We start from the raw sequence: 25,684 nt of genomic DNA, 5'->3' as shown, positions 1-25,684 counted from the left end.
AAACAAATCTGAAAAAGAAGAACCAAGTTGTAGAATTTATGCTACCTGACTTAAAGACTTACTATAAAGCTACAGTAGACAAGACTGTACCATACTGGTGAAAAGAATAGACAAACAGATCAATAGAACAGAAAAGAGAGTTCAGAAATAGACCTACATTTATTGATTTAAACAAGGCACCAAAGTAATTCAATGGTGAGTCTTTACAACAAATGGTGCAATAATTGGATATCCCCACAGAAAAAAGATAAACCTTGATTCTCGCTTCATATCAACTACAAAAATTAACTTCCTTGAATGAATCATAGACCTAAAAGTAAGAATTAAAAGTATACAATTTCTAAAAGATACAAATAAATCCTTGTGACTTTGGGTTAGAGAAAGCTTTCTTAGATACAACACAAAAGAATAATCCATTAAAAAAAACTGATAAATTGCACTTCATCAAATTGATAACATTTTCTCTCTGAAAGACACTATTGAGAGCATTGAAAAGGCAAGCCACAGACTGGGAGAAAATATTTGTAAATCACTTATCTAATAAAGAACTCGTTTTTAGGATTAACTCTTTTTTAAGAGTTTTAGGAACTCTTACAATTCAATGATAAGAAAAAGACAAACCTATTAAAAAATGAGCAATAAAAAATTGAAATGACACTTCAAAAAGAAAGTGTACAAATGACAAACACATGAATAAATGCTCAAACAAATAAATCATTAGTCATTACAGAAATAGCATTTAAACCACAATGAGATACCACTACGTCATTAGAATGGTTAAAATTTAAAAGACAGAGAATATCAAGTGCAAGCCAGAATATGAAGCAATTAGAACTCACATTGCCAGTAGGAATGAAAAAAGGTACAACCATTCTGGAAAATGATTTGGCAGTTTCTTATATTTAGTTAAACACCATAAAAGCCAGTAATTGTACTCCTTGGTATTTACCAATGACATGAAACCATATATCCACACAAAGATCTGTAGATGAATGTTCACAGCAGCCTTGCTTATAATGGCCTGTGGTAGGCAGCTTTTAAACTGGTCCTCAGTGATCCTCATCTCCTGGTATTCATGCCCTTATCTCATTCATCTCCCTTAAACATAGGCTGGGCTCGCTCATTTACTTCTAATAAAATATGGCAGAAGCAATGCGGCGTCACTGCCAGGATTAGATTATAAAAATACTGTTTCTGTCTTGGGAGCTCTCTCTCACACTCCTTTAGATTGTTATGGAGGCAAGCCAGCTGCCATGTGCTGTGAGGCAGTCTTGTGGAGAGGCCCACATGTCTGTGTATGCAAGTGGATCTTCTGGGGCCTGCCAGCAGCCACCTGAAGGAGCATGGATGCGTCGTACCCCGTCTCCTCCCTCACCCAAGCTGAGCCTTCATGACGACGAAGACCACAGCCTTGGCCGACACCTTGACGGCATTCTTCCGAGACCTTGAGCCAAAGGCATTCAGCTAAGCCATACCTGGATTCTTGACCTACGTTAACTATGAGACAATAAATGCTTGTTGTTTGAAGCTGCTAACATCTAGAGTAATATGGTACACAGCAGTAGATACTGAATACATAGCCCAACCCTTGAAACAACTCAAATGTCTATTAACTGCTGAAGAGATAAACACATTGCATGTTTCCATAAATGGAATACTATTCAGCAATCAAAAGAATGTACTATCTATAAATGTAACAACCGGGTTGAATCTCAAAAACACTGTGCTAAATAAAAGAAGTTAGGCACAAAAAACTACATACTGTATGATTCTATTTACAGGATATTGTAGAAAAGGCAAACTGATAGTATTAGGCTTGTGCAAAAGTAATCGCGATTTAAAAGGTTAAAAATAATTGCAAAAACCGCAATGACGTTTGCACAAACCTAATAATAGAAAGCATTGAGTAAATGGTTTCATAGGGCTGAAGATAGGTGAAAGGGAACTCACTGCAAAGGAGCATGAGGAAACTTTTTGGGTGATGGAAATGTTGCTTATACTGATGGTGGGGGTGGTGGAGATGGTAGGGATGGCGGCGGTGGTTACACAATTGTATACTTTTATTAAAACTCATCTAGCGATACACTTAAAATAGATATTTTACTACATGTATATTATACCTCAGTGAAGCTGATTAAAAAAATAAGTTGTTTTCCTATTTTTATAATGATAATTTACGTTTCAGTGATTCTTAATTACAACAGCAGTCTTTGTTTATAAATAGCACCTTTAGGTTATAAAAATCTATTTTAACAAATACAATCTAGATAGAAGGTTATAGTGCAATTAAAACAGATTTTTAAAGCTTAGTTGAGAGTTTTGATACCTAAGAGTCATTGTAAAAACCAATGCCTGATAATGCTAGAAAAATGGAAAAGGGTAGGACATTTTTCAAAATAGGGACAACTAAAAGTAGGACAACTATTTTCAAAATAGGGATAAAATCGGGTATTTACATATGACTGGTTATTTGAGACTTCCTTCCCATTGGGGGAATTAGGACACGTGCTATGGGAAATCAGCCTGCGTCTGCCCTTGTCCCTACTTCCTCTAGCTCATAAACTCAAGTTCTACTAAGCTCTACTCATAAAGTCTGGCAAATTAGGATGTCCTGAACAGTTTGAGAGATGCTTTCACACTTTTACATTTGTCAGTAGAAGGTAGCAAAGTCCAATTGCTTTTGCCTTAGTTCACTTTTGTACAGTTTTGGAAAAAAACATCATTTCTCGCTTTTGTCTTTGCAAACTCCTTGAAAATGGTGAAAAATACAGGCAATTTAAAATAAAGGAGGATGTGGAAAGTGAACCCAAGAGGTGGGGCCAGAAATCACAGGCAAGGGGGACAAAAATGGGTGAAAATGCAACATCTTTACTAATGTTACCACAGGAAAACAATATGCCAACAAGTCTCAAACATCAGGGAGGCATGATGTCACCTGTTCACTTAGGAACACTGTGTTATTCTAGATATAAAAAGGAATTGCATCAACTTGGAGGTCTGATTACTCTAAAAATTGTTATTGAACAAACCTTTTCCTAAGGGATTCTTTCTCGTGGCTGAATAGCATGATGGAAGGGAAATATGCCTTCACAATAAAACTTAAGCCAATACTTGGCATCTGTGAGATCTCTTGCAATCGTGGCCCTGAGTAGGAAAAGACTTTTGTTTGTTTTGTCTTTGTAAGCTAGCATGGAGACACAGCGCACCTGCAGGGTACAAGGATGGGCAGGAAATTTGGAATCATGGCATGTTAGACCTGGAAGGAACCATGGATCTGTTTTCTAATTACCACAAATTTAGCCGCTTAAAACAAAACAAATTCATTGTCTTGTATGTTCCATGGCTCAGGAGCTCAGGTGCAGATTAGGTAGATCCTCTGCTCAGGAGGTTATGAGGCTGCAATCAAGGTGCCTGGTGGCACAGGTTTCTCTTCCAAGTTCATTCAGGTTGTCGGTAGAATTCAATTGTAGGACTGAGATCCCAGGTTTCTTGCTGGCTGTTGACTGGGCCTCACTCTTGGCATCTAGAGGCCATGCTGGGATCCTAGTCCCATGGCCCTTTCGTAATATGATAAGGTGGCGTACTTCTTCAAGCCAGCAGGAGACTCTCTCTCCAGTGTTACCATGGGGTCTTCTAATCATACAACCATGATTAATCATGTATTTTGGGAGTGACTATCCCATTACCTTAGCCATATAATAATGTAACCTAATCAACGGAGTGACTGTGTCATCACATACTTATATTCTTGCTCACATGCAAAGGCAGGGGATTATACAGGTCACGCACATCAAGGGACAAGAACATTGGGGGCCATCTTAGGATTCTGCCCACTGAAACCATCAATACCATTCACTGCAACATTCTTACTTCACAGATGGGGGAAACCGAGGCTCATGGAGAATACCCAAAAAGTCATGTAGTAGTTATTAGGACAGAAAGAATAAGAGCCTGGTCTCCAAACACCCTGTCTAGAGCCTGCCACTCTTCCAAACTTCCTTTTGCCATTTAGCATGGCTGAAGATAAGGTGGTTTTTCAGGGGAAAAAAGTGGGAGGGGGAAGCACCATGACGGTTAGCTAAGCCACTGATCGTTATGTAGATGTATGACACATTTATGACACATTTATGACACGGGAAACACTGAAAGAATATTTACCTGGAGGACGCTAGCACGGTGACTCAGTGTCTTTGAAGAGTCATAGTCAGCAGCATTAGCCAGCAAACGACTGGTGTTTTCTATCCAAGCCTCAGTACTCTTCAGAAGATCATGATATTCCTCCATCTTAATTGTGGCCTGTGAAAGAGAGGCAGTACCAAACTCAGTCTGATGGATGTCTGCTATGTGAGATGAATGATTCTTGAATGAAGAATTCACTGTGGTTAGTCAGGGGAAATGCTAGGCCTCACAGGGCTCCCCTCCCCATGGTTGGGGTCACTTGCTCACCCCCTCCAGTTCTGATCCTTCCAACTTTTAAGACTAGTCCTCACCACAGCTGGAAAGGGCTTTAAGAAGTTCTACCCCAAAACTAAGGGCCTCAGCAAGGTTCTAAGTTAGCCTTGCAACTAGTCTGGTTCCCATTTTATGCTTCATTCTGAAAACGGTTTCTCTTTTGTCCTCCTGTACAGGGCCTAGTCCTGTAATATCCCAGTTCCTCTGAGACTAGGACTCTACACCATTCTTATTAGATCACATATTTGTACCACTTATCTACCACGACCGCTACTCGGAAGGGAAAGAGAGGTGTCTTGTTCTGAATGACATTCTTATTGCTGGTTCCCTCCTTGGAGTGCTGCGATTGCCTTCTGGAAATGGCCTGCGGTCATCTGACTTTTGGATACCTGCTTGTGCCTGTCGCAAATCTTCCTCCTGAAGAATCTCCTTCCTGTGCCAGTAGGGAAATCTGTCCCCTCGGTGCCCACCTGAACCTATGGTGTAACTCTAGCTTCAAGTCCTAAAACTGGCAATTTGAGGGAAACTGGCTGCCTCTGAACATAGATTTTTGGTTTTTTTTAACACCCATCTCAATGCCACCACAGACTATGTATAGATACCATGTGTTACCATCAGACCTTATTTAACTGTGAGGTTCTAGATTCTGCTCTCTGGGACACTTGCTGATACTGCTGGAAAGGAACCATCAAGTTATCCATCCATTCTTGAGCCTGTCCGGGATCCTGTTCAACAATGTCCTGAACTTCAGAATCCAGCTCATTCAGCTTGGAATGCCAGAGATCTAGCTCATCCCACATTTTCTGGAGAAGGAAATCGTAAGTTAATGTGAACACCGACATCATGGTTTATTGGATAAATTCCTAGTTTTCACATGGTATTTGCACTTATAAATGCGACCCAAACAACATCATAGGCGTTTACTAACTTAGGCCCAGGAACCACCGTGACCTAAACTGAAGAACACTTTTTCTGAGGTCTCCGAACTCTAACATATTCATTTCATTACAAATTAGCTGTAAGGGAACACAATGATGTGGACATTTCCAGAGATGAATGACATCAAACAAGGTCAATATAACCCTAATCTTTCAAGAGTGACGAATTAACATGTTTATAAAGGGTTTTGGTTGATACTTAAACCTTTTTGGACCAGTAAATAGATGTACTTAATCTAGAAGACAATTATTTATTAAGTGCAAAAATAAAACTAGTAAAAAGAAAATATCTGCAGTGACAGAAAATTCTAGCCACAGGTATTAGCAAATGTTTTGGGCTCAAGAAACCAATAGGATGCATTCAAACCTGGACTTCTCTGGGCAGAGGACATCTCAAAGGTAAAATATTTAATTCTTACTTAATATTTGCTTAAGAACATAATTTCTAGATGTGGGAAAAGCTGACGGTTAAATTAGGTTCCTCTACTTACTAAGAGTCCAAGATTTTGTCCCATGGTGAGCCCTATTCTGACCTATTTTTAAAAGTCTCAATTCATATTAGAACATTTCCTTATAATGTAAAGGAGGATAAGAATGCTTTCCATATGCAGGAGTTTACTTGGGAGTTAAGAGCTGGAATACTATGTTTATGTACAGTTTTACTTAAGACTTCATTTCCTAAGACATTTCACAAGGAAAATAAAACTGGAATTTCTATTTTCCTGTTTCCCCTTGCAGTCTAAACAAAAGTTGCTAATATTATTCAAATCCAATTTTATAAATTGTTATTTTATTTTTACTTGCCTATCAGAGTATTTTTGGTTTTTTGTTTTTCAATTACAGTGACAGACAATCCTACTGAAACTAATTTTTTAGTTAGTTTCCTAAATGTTCCATATTGTATTCCTCAATGCTATTTCACTTAAAACCAAAGACTCTAAGAAATGCTCCAACAAAAAACATATTAGCTTTTGTTTTCTATATTTCTATATTTATAATATTTTTATATCAGTCTCCTCAAGATAAGATCCTTCCTCTTCTTTCCTCGTGAAAAGGCTAGTTCACCATTATAGGCTGTCAGGAGTTTGGGCATATTCCCATCATGGAAAAACTGAGACCAATTCTTTTTTTTTTTTTTTTTTTTTTTTTTTTATTAATTAATTTATTTATTAGTTTCAGGTGTACAAAACAAGGTAATACTTAGACGTTCATCATTTATATCCCTCATACTGTGAACCCCCCTCCCCCCATCCACTATCCCTCCGACCTCACACTGAACCATCACATTATATATATAAAATTATAGTTGGCATTCATTAATGTTTAGCTTCTGATGTACAATGCCATGATCAGGTATCCACAGTATCCCTGAGGTTGAGACCAATTCTTAAGTGCTACCTTCTCCACCCAGCCTGCAGGTGACACTCTCAGTAAGGTTTGTCCTGTGGATATAGATTAGGGCCTCTGTAGAGATTAATACAAAGCTTACATTCTGTGATGACTAATAGACAAGCGGAATATCAAATGCTGAAGAAAGTTAAAGGAGGATGTTACCTTTTGAATTTCTTGCGCTTTCTCAATATTCTTGCTTTTCTGCTGCAACATCTTCTCAACATTATGAAGCCCATTGTTAATTTCATCTATTTTTTTCCTCATTGCATACGATGGTGAACTTTTCAAGACTTCATTACTAATCTGTTACAGTAGGATAAAGATACATTTAGTTTAGAGATGTTTTCTGTACTCTATTCATAGGTTCAAATGATAAAGAGGGGTAGTCATACTGCTATGTGCTTTTACGTATAAAAAAATCTTTTGAATTCCGGGAAAAATTCCAAACCATACTGGCTAGTCAGCTAACGACAGGGTAGATTAGCACACTAGGAAATGGCAGGTGTGCTGACCTGATCTTTTAAATCCTATCTTAAAAAAGAAAACCAACAAACAAAGTTTTGTTGAATGTAATCCACAGTATGAATCACACATATGTGCTTTCTTGGGCAAAACTACTGAGTGGACTGTTTGAAACATACCCCAATGAAAGATATGAAAGAATTCCTGGGAGACAAATTATTTATTGTACAGTCTCTCCATTTTATAAGAAAATCCTCTGCACAGAACTGTTAAAAAACAAAAACAAAAAAGCTTATTCTCAAGCCAACTTTTTTAAAAAATGTAATTCTCACCTTAATACCCATTTGGGTGAAATAACCTTCTAAAATTAGCTATCTCTTGAGTATGCACAAAGCTTAGTTTTCTTTGTGTGCATGTTTCTGGTGTATGTTTTCATAGCAATCAGAAATCTAGCTGCTGAACAGTGTAATTTTTTTATCTGAATGATGTTCTTAAGAAAATAACTTGGACTGGGAAAGATAATAAATGAATGTTGAATGTGTCATTTTTCAAATACCTGATTAGTTTGTGTTCTTGTTTTTTTAGGCTTTGTTGATAAGACTTTCTTCAAGCAGCCACTAAATCACCAAATAACACTTCCTGCTTTTGTATAATCCTTTAACTCTTTTAAAAACCACTATACCTGCATAATCATTGAGACTAGAACATTCCAATGCAGATGGATACAAATGCAGAAACTAAACACAGGCTAAATGACTTGCTTAAGGTCACATATCCAGGTAGAGGATATGTCCCCAGAAACCCCAAGTGGTCAGACTCCAGAGTCCCAGGCTCTTTTCACTACATCAAACATTAGATACTTTTATAAAATGTTTTTTTTTATTTCACAGACCATACCGACAATTTTAGAAAATAAAAAAATCCTGTATTGCTGGGCTTTTTATTGCTGTATAACTTTTTATTGGTATGTAACAAATTACCATACAATGAAGTTTTCTGGTCTTTTGGGCAGTTATTCTCTTGGCAGAAATGCACATCATTTAGGAACATTAGGAGAGATTGTGATGTAGGAAGTTAGCTGCCCTCTGAATTATACAAAATGGTACTGTGTCTGTTGCCTGAATCTTTTAAATATGTCACACAATGAAAGTCAGTTGCTGTTTGTTACAAATATATGTTACAGTTGAAAATTTCAACCTTAAATTTAAAAGACAGATTTTGATTATGAATTCACTTTGTTAGGTATTTTACATGAAGTATTATTCACTAGAACAAATTTAGTTTCTCTCAAAACATTTAGTATTCTCTTAAAATGAAATCAATAGTACACGAGTCTTGAGAAAGTACCTGGTAACAGACTTTCTTGTGTGTTAAATCAATAAGATTTCTTAGAAATATATATTAGTTTACATGTTCTTAACATATGTGAGATTTTCCTAAGAAATCTCTCACAGAAGTTAACTAAGTTTGAAATCTTTTTGTGTGTGTGTGTGCATTTAATATCTATTTTATGTACTAGGTTAGAGGTATTCCAGGCTTTAAAAACCAATACAAAATTCATTTTGTGGATGCTGGACCGAACATAATTTTGTTCTGCTAGATTTGGGATGTATTTTTGCAATTCAATAAAATCATCTTGCTAAACTCCTTTCTCCAGTATGAAACATTTCCCACTCTTTCCTTCAACCTGGACTTCCAGGTATAAAGATTTGCCCAGGTATGATTTGTAAGAATTGTGTTACCACCATCATTAGAAAGACACTGTGTGTTAAGTGTATTTCTAGTGAGATTTGTATTCTTATTGTCCTCGGGTGCTATTTCAAAGTATTCGCAGGGAATATGTTTTAAAGCTAAATATTATTCATGTCCAAAATTTTAAAGCGATTCTCCAGTTAAAAAAAAAAAGCCAAGTAAAAAATAATGTATAACTATTTTTAAATGCAAGAGGAAAAAAGCTAAGCATCATGACAACTAAAAATAAACAGATTACATAATTCTATTTTCTGTCACTTGTTTAGAGCAATTTCATCTATGTTCAATAAACAAAACTGTCAGCTAAACTCTGTAAGAAAAGTTACAGCTAAAATCAGGGCAAATGAACATATGATATTAAATGATATCTTCTTAAATTCATTCAACTCTATAAATAATAACACTAGTACAAATATTATTATTACCTTCTCATCTACGTCTTCTAAAGCTTTTCTGCATTCTTCCACCTGGGATTCAATCTCTGCGGGAACTATGGTGTACATTTCAGAATACTTGATTCGGAGTTTTTCCATAATATTTTCAAAAGTTAGCTTCCCTTTCTTAAAAATGCTTTGAAGCTCCTAAAAACATCAAGAGAGTTTCAATACTCACAGGGTGGGGGAAAAGCTTAACTCTAAAAATGAAAGCAAGCTTTCCTGCACACCCTTATGATTTAAATGAGCACATTTTGCATGACAAAACCTCACTATTGATACAAGATGATTAAGCCTGAGAGATACTCAGTTTGGTCAGATGATGCTTTCTAATTTGTAAGGATTAAACTTGATATCTCTTCATAGTGTCAAACCATTGTCCTGAAAAGACATTACAACATCTCTCGCTTCTAAAGTACCTCTAGGATTTAACTCTATCTCAGTTGCTGTCTTGATCTAAAAAGCTGCAAGTAGCAAAAAGTTTCAAAGAAGTTTTTTTTTTTGTTATTAACTTGTTGCCATTTCTGCTTCTTCCTACATTATCATCACAATGATTCAAGGCCACTAAAAGCCCTATGCTTGAAGCAGAAGTGTCTGCTTTCATGTAATTAGACAGCCCAGTAGAGCTCAACTTCTTTCAAACAGGAGGGTTCCAGTTCCATGCAAAGAATGTGGGTTTCAGGAGATAAAAGAAACCTGAACAAATAGTCCATTGGTTGTGGCCTAGAAACAAAATCTGATCTACGTTCTCCTGCACTAATTATAAAGGAGAAACTCATTTGTTTGGGAAAGTTTCCCAAAGATCAAGTGGAAAAATACTTCTTGACTTTGCTGTGGCTTTTTGGGGGTTTGTTTTGTTTTTACAGTAGCTGTTCAGTAGCATTAATTGTGTTAATGGATGAGTCACCACACTGAAGAATGATTACAATTTTGAATGACTCCATGATGTGTCACTGTTTTACTTTTCTTAGCCCTCAACAGAGAACAAATCTGGAGAAAGTTAAAGAACAATGCCATTCAGACAAAGGGGGTGTCTGAGGTACAGTGTCATCCTGTTTTATCTAGACCTAGTCTGGGAGTACAGGTCCTCATTCAGAGCTACACATATTTGGCTTCCCAAAGAAGACTGCTTCAGTGAGGGAGAGTAAGTTTCCTTTTTCAACACTGATACCCAAACACTCTAATTATGTAACAACAGCAACTTTTGAATAAACTTCCCAGTGTCATTGTTGCCTGTTACCATTGAACTGGAATGAGAAGAGATCATGCTGAAAAAATGAGTTCCCAGGTGACACAGCCTCTGTAATACTGTAATATAATATATATTATATTATGTGCGTGTGCGTGTGTGTGTGTGTGTGTGTGTATGTTTCTTCATCACTTGTTCCTAGCACAGTTTCTAAAACTCTTGAATTTCCTGGATAGGGGTATGAGGAAGGTCTTTTGTTATTTATAACAAGCATTTTTCTTGGCATGAACCTGAGTTCATGCCAAGAAGATGACTCTTGGGGATAGTGGCTTGATTGCTTCAGGATGGGTGCTGGTTGCCAGAGGAACCAACCACTTGCTTAGAGGGTTGAAACTTGCAGCTCCACTTGCAGCTCCACTCTCCCACGGGAGAGTGGTAGGAGGTTGAGTTAATCACTAACCAACAACGATTTAACCACTCATGCCTACATAATGGAAACTCCATAAAAACCCCTAAACAACGAGGTTTGGAGAACTTTGGAGTTAGTGAATACAACAGGGTGCTAAGAGCATGGCACACCCAGAGAGGGAGGGCATGGAGTTCCGCACCACTTCCCCCCATATCATATACGTACTTTCCCTACATATCTCTTCCATTTGGCTGTTCTTGAGTTGTATCCTTTATGATAAATTGGTAATAGTAAGTAAAGTGCTTTCCTGACTTCTGTGAACCATTCTAGTAAATTTTTGAGCCCGAGGCGGGGGTTGCCAGAACCTGATTTACAGCCTGTCCATCAGAAGTCCCAGAGGCCTGGGACTTGTCATTGGCATCAGAAGTGGGGGCAGTCCTGTGGCACTGATGTTGGCCCTTAACCCGGGTGGTGGTGGGGGGGGCAAAGAGGGGGTTGTCCGTGCTAATTCCTGGTAGTTAGTGTCATAATTGAATTGAATTTTGGATTTTAGGACACCCTATTGGTGTCTGGAGGGTGAACAATAGGTTGGTGTAGGAAACACACACACACACACACACACACACGGTGTCAGAAATGTAAGTAAAAACAGTTCTACCCTGTCAGGTAAAATATTATATCCTACTACAGTCAGTTCTCTAACATGCTACTCAAGAGTGGGCTGAAGCCTTTGTTCACCAAAGGCTCTTAAAATGTGGTTGAAAAAGGGCTGCTTAGTGTAGACTGGCCTCTTAGACCCCTGGTCCCAACCCTGTTCTCTGCCCTCAACCACACCGATCTTCTCCTGTGGCTCTGCCCACATCACGCCACAGGGCCTCCACAAGTGCTTTCCTCTCTCCTGGACCTCTCCTTCCACTCTACTCACTGAGCGACCTTTACCCTAAGGTTCTGGATTCAAGACTGAAGACCTGTATCAGCCACATTCGCTAATATTTCTGACTTACCTCAAATTGTTCTGCCTTTTGTAGGTGGTCTTGTAATTCCACATTTTGGAAAGAAGCTGTGGTCTGTTGAAATAGATTCTTCAAAGTAATTATTTCTTTTGTGAAAGAATGCCTTTCTTGGATTTCATTCTGCATCAATTCCTTATTTTTTTGAGCTTTCTGAAAAAGCCTAAAATATAGCATCAAAATAAAATTGTTCTTCTGCTCTTCTCTGAAATAGTTTTATTTTAGCAATTAATATATCTGCATAGCTCACAAATGATATCTTTTCTGAGAGAAAAGCACCAGTTTCAATGATGCATGCACTGCATATAGAAACATATATCAAATTCTATCGTTCAATTAAAAACCTCTCCAAAATTTCATCCCCACATATCCTCTTTTCACACTTTACATAACATTTGCCAACTCTATTCTCTTTTTCTCCATGGAACCTTTGAGTTCCACTGAACGTAACTTAGAGGTGTGAATGGAGACATGAGTGGGTTCTTGGGGATAGACAACCCCGTTTATCTCAGCTGACCCCATTTATTGTGGATGTAACCACCACGTTAGTAGTTTACATGGGTAAAATCTTTCCTGAGAGTTATTTGGTATCTCTAGCTTTAAATTTATTATATCCTTTAACCCAATGATTCTGCTTCTCAGTATCTTTCTCAATGAATTAACCCCAGATGCAGATAGAGATACTGGCCTAAGAATATTCACTGCAGTGTTTTTATAAAAATAAAAATTTTTTCATATAGTTAAAGGTTCTATATTAGGGGCTGTTCAGTAAGTTATGGTATATCCACATTGTAAAATACTACACAGCTATGTTTTAAGGAGTACTTAATGAAATAGGAAAATAAACATGATATGCTTATAAATGATTCAGTAGAACATGAAACAGTATATTTACTTTGTTAACAATTTGCTTTAAAATATAATCATAGTAAAAAAAGATGAAGAAAAAAGTGACTGGCAGTGGTTGCTGTTGAGGGGTAAAATTAAAGTTGGGTTTTATATTAACCTATAATTTTCTTCACTCTCTAAACTTCCTATAATACGTATGTATTACTAAATTAGAAAAAAGCAAACAGAAAAAGAAATTGAAGTGTATTCCCCCTCCACAATACTAACATGAAGAACATGTGCTTGTTTTAATTACCATTGTTAAGCTTTTCATCCCTTTTACAACTATCAGTGTTGACTCAACTCAACTCTGTCATATCATTTGTGATTATTCTATAATATTTCTTTGTTCTTGAAATTCAGTATTTTCTCAATTTTAAACCTGAGTTGTCAAGTACGTTTCCTTAATAGTTTTTCAGAAATCTTACGTATCGCATCGTTCTTGCATGGCTGTAATCTCTTGAACTGCTGGAACCGTGTCCACAGCCCCGGCACTTTTAGGAGCATTCTGGATGCTTTCCACACGCTGAAGAAGCAGGGTCAACAGCAGATGCTGCTTCTCCACGCTCTCTTCATAATGGCTTAAACAGTCTAGGAGCTCAGAGAGTTCCTCTGTGGTGGCTGCCTCTTTTGTTTTGGAAATTTCAGGGAGTTCTTCTTGAAGGTTATCTAAAATAATTGCTTCTCGTTCAATCTAATTCCACGAACAAAAAAAAAGAGAGCTAAAATAAGTAAAATATACTCTTACCATTTCAGGACTGGAAACCTATCTTGGCAACCATAACGTTTGTGTATTGGCTCTTCAAAGAGCTCTTGATGCCATATCCTATTTCAAAGTAATATATATGTCTTTTTATATCTGGGACTATTATAACTCCACTATCAGAATCCCATAGTTCCCAGCTATGGATTATGAAGATGTGCGATTAAAAGGAAGTATTGTCATTATGAACTGAAGTAAATGCTGTTGAACGTTTTCATAAATAATTTTTTTTCTTCAGATTTCAGTTGCATAAAGCAATTATTTCCCCTGAGACACCCATAAGGTAGGTAGAATGAGCTCCACCAAACTGCATCTACTAAGTATAAGAGGTTGGGCAACTACTAGATAATTTTTCTGAGTCTTTTTTCCCCACATCCAATCCCTATACTCTCAAAAAAGTAAGTAAGTCCAGTATCTCCTCATTACCCCTGACAGCTACACCAAAAGGAAAGCAGCCCGAATTACTGAACTAATCATGTATTTATTGACAGTTATGTGCAGAACCCAGAAAAACATTACTTAATACATTACATCCTTGGAAACTGGAGTTCTCTCAGCCCTGAACTCAGAATGAAGACATAGAAAATCAGATCCCTTTTCTGCGTCTCCTCAAGCCCTCTGGCCCTCACCTCCGCAGCACAGCCCATTTATCACATTCTGCCCCAGAATTGTTAACTCTCCTCCTCTATGTTCCAATGAGTCAGGCATCTTGCCACCTTGACAATGCAGAATATCACACCTCTGGTCAACTACATTTATGATGTCATGCTAATCAAAATGATGAACAAAAACTTAGATGCCAGAGGGTGGGAAGTAAAACCTAAGAAAATTTAGGAATTTCAGCATCAATTAAGTTTCTAGGGGCCCAATGGTGTGGGGCATGCTAGAACCTCTATAAGATAAAGATCTGGTTGTTCAATCTTGTACCTCTACTGCTAAGAAAGAGGCACAGCACTGGATGGACCTATGGGATTTTCGAGGCAGGATATACTTGGAAATATTGCTCAGATCCATTTATCAGAACATTGCCAAAGTTGAGGCGGGCCTGGAGAAAAAGAGGCACTGCAGCTGGGTGGGCTCTGGTAGAAGCTGCCCTGCTACTTAGGCTATAAATCCAGTTGAGTCCCAATCTCTAGAATACCTGGGTGCGGGTGTAGACAGCGTCTCTCTGAGACCCAGTTATGGAATTTGTGCTTAGCATCCCCTCAAACCTAAATTCAGTTGGATTAGAAATCCAGGCTTTTTTTTTTTCCCCCAACCGGGATTGAGATAAACTTTACACTGGGTTATTTTGTAGCCCCCTCGCCCAAGAAACAGCATGCAAAGAAAGGAATTGCTACACTGACAGAGGTAACTGTACATCTAGGGTTTCTAGCGTGAATCCAGCTTGAAAGAACTATGTCTGTAATCCAGGACATCTCCCAATCCAGGACTGGGTGCTTCTGTGCCCAGTGATAACCATAAATGGGCAACCGCAGCAATCGGGACCCAATAAGCGTAGAGCAACCAAAGGCTCTGACCTTTCCTGTCTCAGTTGTCCTAGTTCTCAAGTTCTGTTCCCTAGGATCACTTTCCAAAATAAACCACCTGCCTCCAAGGCCCTGTCTTAAGCTCTGCTGTCCGCTGTGAGATGGGAAGTGATTAAGGAGGGGAACACGGGGGCAAAGAATAATTTTCATTAGGACAATAATTTTACTCAAAAGCCAAGTAATTCTTCAACTTGTGAATGGATAAACGAACTGTGATGTCTGTGCCCAGTAGACTATTTATCACCCAGGAATAAAAAGAAATGAACTACTGATACGTGCAGCAGCATGAATGAATCTCACGTGCATTATGCTTAGTGGAAAGAGACCAGAGCAGAAGGCCACAAACAATCTGAGTCCATTTCTATGACATTCTGGAAATGGCAAAACCGATTAATGGTTGCCACGGGCTGGAGGTGATGGAAGGGGATGTCTATGAAGGGGCATAAGGGAACTTTTGGACGTGATGAAAATGTTTTAAATCTTGATTTTGTTGGTGGTCATGTGACTGTATGTGCTTATAAAAACTCAACAAACTTTATACCAGAAAGGCTACAGACAGCCCCCAAATCAGTAAAATAGTTGCCACAAAGATTATGCCTTCACCTTTTCACATAGAAGAGACTTTGCAGCCCCTGAATGATTTTCCTTGGTCACAGAATTCTAACAAAACTTAGGTTGGCAACCAATTATAAAGTAGAATCTAGACAGGGAGAAGAAACCCTAGTTGCACCATAAGTAAACACAGTGAAGGAGACTGAAAAACCTGTAACCAGCAGAAATAAGAACTAATACAGAAAGACATTTTGGACTTTTGGTACAAGGGAAAGAAGCCAGCTTTATCTTGGAGTATATGACTTTATTCTAGCACATGATTACTGAAGCATAGCATACAATGATGATTCTGAGTAACCAGAAATGAGTAATTATATCAAGCAGATTCTGTTTCAGAAAACACAGAGGTAAGATTTTAAGGGAGTGGGGGGTATAGTAAATCAAAATATAAATTTCTTTCTTAATTTATCAATGTAAACAGAGCATTTAAGTTTTCGAAAAATCTACTTATGTAAAACCTTTATACCCTGAAGATACTGGATTATTGTATAACTACCGACATTTTAAAAACAGAAATCCATTATGTCACATATAAATTCACCAATTATGCTAACAGGATCTTATACATACAGGTCTTTAGATGTTACAATTTTATTGAATGGGTAAAAGCTATTTTAAAATTTTACATCAATTTGGTATGTGTAAATATCATTTAAGTTGCCAGTTTATTGGTTAAACACCAGAGTCTAATTTTGAATCCTGTTCTACCACTCACGTGTGAATTTGGGCAAGTTACTCAGTCTCACCTTCCTTACCTATAAAATGAGAATTATAAAAACATCTACTTCATAGGATTCTTGCAAAGATAAATGATAATACATGTAAAGACCTTAGAACTATGCCTGACACATGCTCAATAAGTACCCGTTAAGTGTTAGTAGTTGTTTTCGTTATTACATGAGGACATTTTGTTATTCTTTAAGAAACACATTTTGTTAGCAGATACTGTCAAAAGCTTGTATGAAAAATTAAGCGTTCTAAATAAATGGGCTACGAGTTAATAAAAAAATAATTGCAAATGGGCATATAGCATGACAGAGACGATTCAATACAATACTGTACGGTTGGACTGCTGAAAATGAAGCACTTACTTCTTCACTGACAAATTTCCACTCCTGCTTCAGTTCTTCACACCACGTCTCCCATTCTTTAGCAGCTTCCAGCAAACTCAGCCATTTGTCCCACAGAGTCGAGATGGTTCTGAGCAGACATATGCCATCATTATCTGTGCAAGTGGGTCTCAGGTGTCTGAGGACCCGTCGTAGTTTCATTAACTCTTCTTTGGTTGATATAAGATTTGACACCAAGACCTTAAGAAGAAAAGTAATAGGAGGGACAGAATGTCTATTAATTTTTCTGCAAGTTATAAACTATTTTAAATATCGAACAATTAATGATTTTAAATCATCCAGAAGTATTACATGACCCATTTTTCAGTCCTTCCGGAAGCCAATATGAGACAAATAAGAATTATCTGTGTATTATTGTTTTGTACATGAATTTGGAACTATGGAGACTAACACTGAGCCATAAACCATTTTTTTCCAAGTAAGGATGTGTTTTCAAAGGTAAATATCCAGAAATTTACTTTGTTCTTTTAATGTAAGTCTCATATTTCACTAGGTAGTTAATTTGCATAATGTTGTTATCAACTTCTGAGGCATTCTTTAGGTTTTTTCGTTGTTGTGTTTATTCTGGAGTAGATGTTAAGCAGAGACGATTTAAAATGTTCTCATCCAAATCCCAATAACATAATACCATAGATTCTAACAGATGAAAACAAGCAAAAACTAAAATTGCTTGGTAATAGAGTATAAGAAGTAACCAGAATTTCAGCACTGAGGATAGTTGCAATAAATTCTTTGTCATTGATCCAACAACAGACAACAAAATAATATGAAAAGTAAAGCTTTCAAAAGAGTGACCAATAGGACAGCATGCTACTGGGGTGAGGACTGTCCTGTGAACCTGACTGATCAAATCTCTCAGAACCATTGCTTCACGTTTCCCCTTGGCTTTTGGTTTCATGAATTTTCTTGAGTGTACAACTCAGGCTGAAGATTTCTGTGCATCATAACAGAGCCAACATAACCATCCTCTGCTGCCTCCACCTGCTTTCTGCCCTTGTTTTTGCACACTCTTACTGGAGATTAGCAAATACTATTACCTTGCTCTGCTCCAAGCGTTCCAAAGCTTCTTTGTAAGATACTGGCAATGGGGACATGGACTGCCCAAGAACTGCTTCCATGTGTACGAGGTTAGTAACAAGTTCCTCTTTAATTTCTCTATAGCATTTGTAATGCTCGAGACACCTAGTGAGTTAGAAAAAAAAAGTGATATTAACTTTTATTTAGTGCAAAACTTCTGAAATTCCCAGAATGAATTCTGAACACGTAAATAAAAACCAGACTACAATTCTTTTTGCTATTCAGTGTATTTCAATGAAATTTTATTGATTACCCCCTCCTTACAGGGACCTGCATAGGACTTTTACTGCGAACTTCAGCAGGCAGATAAAACTATTCTCAAAACACCTAAGTTGGAAAACTGCATTCTTTAACCTTGCTATTGAGGTGTAAATTGGTATAATTCTTGTAGAAAACAATTTAGTCTTAAAAATGTTAATATCTTTTGACTCATTAATTCAACTTTTGCAATTTATTGTATGGAATTAATCCTAACACAGTATATGGAATTTATCCTAAAACTGATAAAACCTTGCATATTTTACATATTAGACTATTAAAATGCAAAATTGAAACACTTTATGTACAACAAAAGATATGGCTGAATAAATTATAACAATCCATTTTATAAAATACTATATAGCAATTACTTTTATGGAGTTTTTGTTACAATAAAGAAAAAGAGCTCATGTTATAGAAACAAGTAAAGGAAAAGGCAGTATATATTTTATATAGTGTAATGTTCTGATATATTTAAAAACACTATGAATACAGTTATGTATACAAAACATATAGAGCCTAAATCCCCCACTGAAATCAATTAAAAATTCAATATCAAGTATTTTTTTTTAATTCTTAAAACACAGTAATAAACTGGCAAGGAATTAAGAAATATTCAGAGGCCCCAAACTAAGTAAAACTGGAAATACAGAGAAATAAAATAAGTTTTAGGACCGTTTTTCATTTTGAGGGTTATTTACCCGAGTTTCAGTTTTATTGACCTTGTCCTATAATACTGGGGCAGAGGATAAAGCCTGGTGCTCATCCCAGTATGGGTGTTAATAGGATGCCCTTCTGTAAAGATATGTGTAACACACATAACTACAAAGGATCAACCTCCAAAACATAGAATAAATCCCTACGAATCAATAAGAAAAAGATGGACAACCCAATGAAAATTGGGTAAAGGCTTTAACAGGTATTTTTCAGAAGAGGAAATATGAACCAAGAAATACTCAAAAAGGGGACTCAAATTCATTAGCAGTAATAGAGAAGCAAATTAAAAGCACAATGAAATATCACTTCCACATCAAATGTTGGCAAGAATAAGGGACAGTTGGAAAACTAATATGCTTCTGGTTTCAGTAAAAATGGGTAAAATCATTTGGAATTTAAAATTTAAGGTGTGCGTACTTTTTGATCCGGCAACCACAGTCCTAGGGAGGCTTTTGCATTTAAAAATGTTCCTAGTAGAACTGTTTATGAATGTAAAAAGTAGAAACAACCCAAATGTCTACCAACAGCTGGGTGACTGAATTTTACTACAGATAAGAACATGAATAAATTTCAGAATCATAATGATGAGTTTGAAAAAAATAAAGTCATAGAAAATACACAACATAAAAATGCAACACAAACACACAGTGAAAATATTTTTAAAAGCACATAAAATATTTAGGATAATAATTACTTCTGAGAGAAGAAGGAAGGAGCACACAAGAAAATTCAAAACTTATGTTTATCTTTGAACCTTTGGATAGAAGACTGTTGATCATTATTCTTTATACCACATGCAGACTTTTATTAACATTCTGCTTGAAGGGGATTATCAGGTACAGAGTTATAGTTATAAAAAACAAAAAAAACATTCTGCTGCATGTACTCAATATTAAATAAGAAATAAATATAATAAATGATTTGCTATGGTTTTTCTTAGTGAATTATTTTTTACTTTTCCACATTTTGCAAATTATTTCTAATGTGTACATATTGATTATAAACAAATCTATATTTTATGTTTTTAACGCATTACCTTAAGAAGGAAGTACCTACCTTTCTATTTCAGCTTCCTTTACTTTGGCTGCCTCCCTCAGGGCTGAGTTCTTTGAAACTAATTCCTGTAAAGTACACTGAAGTTGGAGTTTGGCTTCAGGGCTGGATATGGTTCCCAATTTCTCGGTGAGGTCCTGGATGTCTGCTATTGCAGATTCCAATTCCTCTTGTTTCCAGCGAGGCATCTCCAGTGATTGTTCGGGATTATCCAGGTCTACTCTATGGGATGCAATGATGGCTTCAAGGGCAGTGACAATCCCCATCGCCCTGGTGATGGCCTCATGATAGCATGTCATATTTTCATAAGCGCCGTTCAAGACATTCTGGTGAATAGGAGATTAAATGCTGTGACAAAACTGTCAAACGTTTGGGATTATTGTCATTCCTGAATTTTTGTGGTGCATTCATAGTATGTTTCTGGGTATGATAAGAGTTAGCATCTCATACTTTTAGTTAGACTGGTGTTTTAATATGAATAATATTTTGTTTGCATAAAGAAAAATTATTTCCAGATTTGCTAGAAAATCAAATCTATATTCAACAATACATATCATGAATCATGTCTAATGACCTATGTTCCTGCTCTAGAACTCTTTATTAGACCATGCATTAAATAAAATAACTGAACATATTTAATGTATGGCTTAATCAGTGTAATGTGATGTAAGGCTTAATCAACATTTGTGAAAAAAGATGAAAACCCCTAGACCGTTTGTGTTTTTAAATTAATGGCTCTGCCACTAACTTTAGTTTTGAGCACATCCCTTAATGCCTCTAGACTTCAGTCTTCTCATTGAAATGACAAATAGTTGAAATAACTTAGGTCCAATTCAAATCATATTATTTTGGGAATTATGTACATTGCTTCTGGAAACTATATTAAAATCAAGTAGAGAAGGAGACAGAGGACAGATGGGTAGTTGCCAGAGATGGGGGTGGGGGTGGGGTGGTGAAATGAGTGAAGAGGGTGAAATGAGTGAAAAGCTACAAATTTCCAGTTATAAAATACGTAAGTCATGGGCATGGAACGTAAACCATGGTGACTACAGTTAATAACACTCTACTGTATATCTGAAAGTTGCTTAGAGAGTAGGTTTTAAAAGTTTTCATCACGAGAAAAAAAATTCTATAACTCTGTATGGTGATGGATGTTAACTAGACTTGTGATCATTGTGCAATATATATAAACATTGATAGAATCATGTTGTACACATGAAACTAATACAAAGTTATATGTCATTTATACCTCAATAAAAAAAGTGGGCAAGTACTCAATTTGCTCAATATTTGTTAAGTATCAATTTAAAGAACACATTAGGATTCATAAAATGGCTTTACATTTCTATAGCATTTAGACCTACCAAAATATTGCAAATATAGTATTATTTAATAACTCTTTGAATTAAAGAAGGGAGTTAATTTCCCCATTCTATAAATTTAATGTGACAATTGTGAAAACACAGTGAAAGGCATTCTATCTGTTAAGCACAGTGTGTTCCAATGCAGCCTAAGATATCTGCTCTAATTGCAGGAAAAGGGGGAGTATGTTGGCTTTGCTCTGCGATAGAGGTCAGTAAACTTTACCTGTAAATGGTCAGATTAAATATTGAACAAGCATCTGGACTGTAACAACCACTCAATCCTTTGGTTGTAGCACGGAAGCAGCCACAGACAAGCCTCAAAAGAATGGGGCAGGGCTGTGTTCCAATAAAACTTTATTTACAAAATCAGGCGCTATGGCAGATTTGGCCCTTGGGCCTTAATTTGATGACCCTTGCTCTAAAATCAGACTGTTACTGTTGCACAGCCTGAGAAAACTGTGGATGTTTCTGAACTTCAATTTTCTTATTAATGATAGCACTCACCTCATTGCGTTACTGAGATGATTAAAGGTAAAATGTCAGCAAAGTTCCTAGACATTGTAAGTTTTAAGTAAATGTCAGTTATTATTCGGTGTTCTTTGCTGGACACCATATTTCTTCCATTTTGTCCTACTAGTTCTAAAAAACAAAAACAACTTTGTTCTAAGCTCAACAGATGCTAAAAGGGATATGGAAACCAGGTGTCAAACTCGTCTTTTTCCAACCTATTTATTTAGTTTATTTAGTTTTAGCACCATGTTTAGATGTAGAATGAATTGGGATTATAAATGGGCCTTAGCAATTTTTTAAATGGCTATTCTCCTATGGAGAATTTTCCTGCAGAACCGGTAGTACCTTCCTTGAGAAGTGCAGATACTAGGTAATTACAGCAAAACATAAAATCCTTGAAATAAAAATAGATGCATTAATGACTTAAAACTTTCAAAAACTTACTGTGCGCAAATCAATGCTTGTATTAAGCTGCATGTGAAGGTCTTCAATGTCACATAATTTTATCTCCACATCACTAGCTTCAGAAGAGTTTTCTTCTTTTTGCTTCTTAGTGACAGTTACAGCTTTAACACCATACATTTCTGCCTGAACTTGTTCTTGAAATGCTTCACAATTATCCATTTCATGTTGAATATGTTCAGCTTTCAAATTTATAAGTAAAGGCTGCTGTAACTGAGATTTTATCTGGTTCAACACATGTAAGGAATTTTCTAGTTTGTCCTGAAAATCCTTTTCATCCATTTCTTTTGGTGGGGATTCTAGTACTATGTTTTGCAGAACCTTGTGTAATTTATCATTTTCTTCTGCATACCGCTTTATTTGTAGTATTTCTTTCTCTTTGAATGAGTCACCAAAGGCCTTATTTTCACTTAATGTCTTTATTATCTCATAATACAAGCACATGGCTTTCTCGATTCTCTGATTCAAAATTTGAGCACTGAGCAGACTGCTTTCTGGTGAAGTGTTAGGGGCTTTTAGTACTGCTTCAGCCCTGTTCTTAATTTGCAGATCCATTGCTCTCAGTTTACTTAGTGATGCTTGATATTTGCCATATTCTGCCATAAATGTGTCCAACTGCTTAATTTTTTCTTCAAGTTCCTTTTCTTTTTCAAATACTTGGGATTGTAATTGGTCCAGTGGGGAACAATCCCAGTTGAGTCCCATATAGTCAAACACTTCTTTGAGTTTCAATACTTGTAGGATGCTAGACTGAATTCCAGCGAGTTGGTCTTTAAGACTATAGAACTCCTCTTTAACGTCCTCATTTATGTCTTGATTTTGCAGCAGTTCGCTGTGCTGTATATTATCAAGTTCCTTCTGAAGCATGGATGTTTGTTCATGGAATTTTCTGGAAAAATTTATCTTGTGTTCTACTTCATTACATTTATTCTGAATGAATCTTTGTGTTCTGTTGGCTCTAGTCTTAAGATTTTTCAATTGATCATCCAGAAATAACCTTTCAAACACACTTAGATCCTTGCAAATGTTTGTTAGTTCCTGAAGATGTGTTGAGATTACACTCTCAATTTCTTGCAATTCCTTCTGAGAAGTCCTCAAAATGACATGCTGCTGTTCTAGTTCAGCCTCTGTGGAGGTTGTTTCCATTTTGGGAATTGTCAGTGTTTCATTTCCTTGGAGTGAAAGCTGAACCTTCCCTATTGCTGCAACAAACTTGCTTCTTTCTTCCAATTTAAATTCTAACAGCTGTGATCTTTGAGTTGATTTTAAAATGAGCATTTGGCATTGATTTTGTAAGTCCTGTAGGAGGTTATTTAAATCTTCACTCTCATGTGCTGTAAGGTTGGGAATATTTTCTTTGACCTCTTTAACCAATGACTCCACAGCCTGCTGCTTATCCAGAATGCCATCATGTGTCACTTTGCACTTTCTGATCTGGGCAAGAATGTCGTCTGGGAGAAGGGAAATGGTAGGAGTGAGTTCCCCTAGCAGATTCTTGACCCATAAGAGATTCTCTTTCACCTTGTTCCTTATTTCACACTTCTTGATCTGATTTTCTACCCCTGTGTTTAATGACTCCAATGCTTCCAACTTCTTCTGCAAATTATTTATTGCAGCTTCCAAAATCTTCTTTTCATTTTCTCCCCAAATCCTCTTCATCTGAAGTTCAGCCCGCCCCTTTAAAATAGAAAACCTATGCTCGACAGCCTGGAGTTCAGTGGCCAAGGCAACCACACTTGGGTTCCCTTCCTGCCCTTCTGGAGAGCTCAGTCTTAACTGGAGACACTGCTGCTGCTGCTGCAGGGAAACGTCAAGGTCTTGGATGCTAGTCATGAAAAACGTAAACTCCTCATGCTCCTCTGCTTGCTGAGAATACTTCTTTTGAACCAGTTGTTCCACTTGTTCCCACCCGTGGTCAAGTTGCTTGATCTGGCTTTCCAACAACTTCTTATCCATGTCAGTCAGGGAATTTGATAAATTTTCCCATTCAATTTTCATCTTGCTTAAAGAATCTTTTTCTTTTTCTATTGATGCCAGCAATTTCTGAATTTTGGTCAGATAGGCTGCACTATCCAGTGGTCCCCTAGAAAAAGAAGAAAAATGGAGCTTGTTAATATTTGTTATGTATCAACACAGGTCAGATGTCATTAAAAGAAATTAATTCTGCTTTGAATTCATGTAAGAGTAGATTAAGTTGTCTCTAAGAGCATTCTGTCCTTAAGATAAAATCAGAATCTTGCTTACTGTGATTTTCAATTAGTTTGTGACAATGTAGAGGGCTCACCTACAAAATGAGGATCATAAAAATTCAGAACCACGGGAAAGGAGTGAAGAGTGAAGGAACAGTGTATGTAAAACTACACAGTAACCAGTAAAGTACTTGCACAAATGTTAGTGTAGGACTAAGAGAAGTTAGTCAACAGCCAACCTCTTCGTTATCTTCTTTCCAATATTAATGATAAAGACATTGACTAAAAAGGTATAAATCATCAGGCTGATCTTTTGAATATAAAAGTTTTCTCATGGGGTATCACTGAAACAAAACCCCATTTATACATAAGTCTAAAACAAACCTTTTTATTAAGAAGAAAATGTTTACACATTACGACTATCACCATTTGCCATCATTTTCAAAGCCAAAAGGAGTACATCATTTTAAAAGAAACCGTTGTGATACATACACATTAAATATATTCCAAACTATTTAAACCAATTACGTTGCTTATAACCAATTGCATATATAAATGTTTATCTCCACCCCCATAGTTTAGAATAAATTCTTGACAAAAAAGAATTCCACAGGGGTGGCTGGATGACTCAGTTGGTTAGAGCTCGAGCTCTGAACCACAAGGTTGCCAGTTTAATTCCCAAATAGGCCGGTGAGCTGGGCCCTCCACAACTAGATTGACGACAACAAGCTGCCCCTGAGCTGCCGAGGGGGCAGGCAGCCGGATGGCTCACTTGGTTAGAGCGCGAGCTCTTAACAAGGTTGCCAGTTCAATTCTCTCATGGGATAGTGGGCTGTGCTCCCTGAAACTAGGATTGAAAACAGCGACTGGACTTGTAGCTGAGCTGTGCCCTCCACAACTAAATTGAAGGACAACGACTTGGAGCTGATGGGCCCTGGAGAAACACACTGTTCCCCAACATTCCCCAATTAATTAAAAAAAAAAAAAGTTCCACAGAACTTAAACCTGTTTCGTAGATATAGTGTGAATTAACTGTTTTGACAAATTAATTTTTAAAATAATACAATTTAATTGTAAAATTAATATAATATACA

General features: G+C 36.8%; 1 protein-coding gene across 1 annotated transcript in view; it reads right to left on the bottom strand.

Annotated features, from left to right (window-relative positions):
* SYNE2 (spectrin repeat containing nuclear envelope protein 2) overlaps nt 1-25,684 on the bottom strand; it is a 235,057-nt gene that overhangs the window by 108,290 nt on the left and 101,083 nt on the right. The window contains exons 48-57 of the mRNA XM_081049461.1: nt 22,384-24,484; nt 20,069-20,391; nt 17,998-18,142; nt 16,922-17,140; nt 13,355-13,620; nt 12,033-12,201; nt 9,422-9,577; nt 6,945-7,085; nt 5,073-5,255; nt 4,159-4,296 (exon numbers count right to left, since the gene is read on the bottom strand). Of these exons, the coding sequence (XP_080905587.1) occupies nt 4,159-4,296; nt 5,073-5,255; nt 6,945-7,085; nt 9,422-9,577; nt 12,033-12,201; nt 13,355-13,620; nt 16,922-17,140; nt 17,998-18,142; nt 20,069-20,391; nt 22,384-24,484 (3,841 nt within the window). The remainder of the gene's footprint in view (nt 1-4,158; nt 4,297-5,072; nt 5,256-6,944; nt 7,086-9,421; nt 9,578-12,032; nt 12,202-13,354; nt 13,621-16,921; nt 17,141-17,997; nt 18,143-20,068; nt 20,392-22,383; nt 24,485-25,684) is intronic.

Source organism: Rhinolophus hipposideros (assembly GCF_964194185.1).
Source record: "Rhinolophus hipposideros genome assembly, chromosome: 5".
NCBI classification, from domain to species: domain Eukaryota; kingdom Metazoa; phylum Chordata; class Mammalia; order Chiroptera; family Rhinolophidae; genus Rhinolophus; species Rhinolophus hipposideros.
This window is presented reverse-complemented; position numbering and strand designations above follow the sequence as displayed.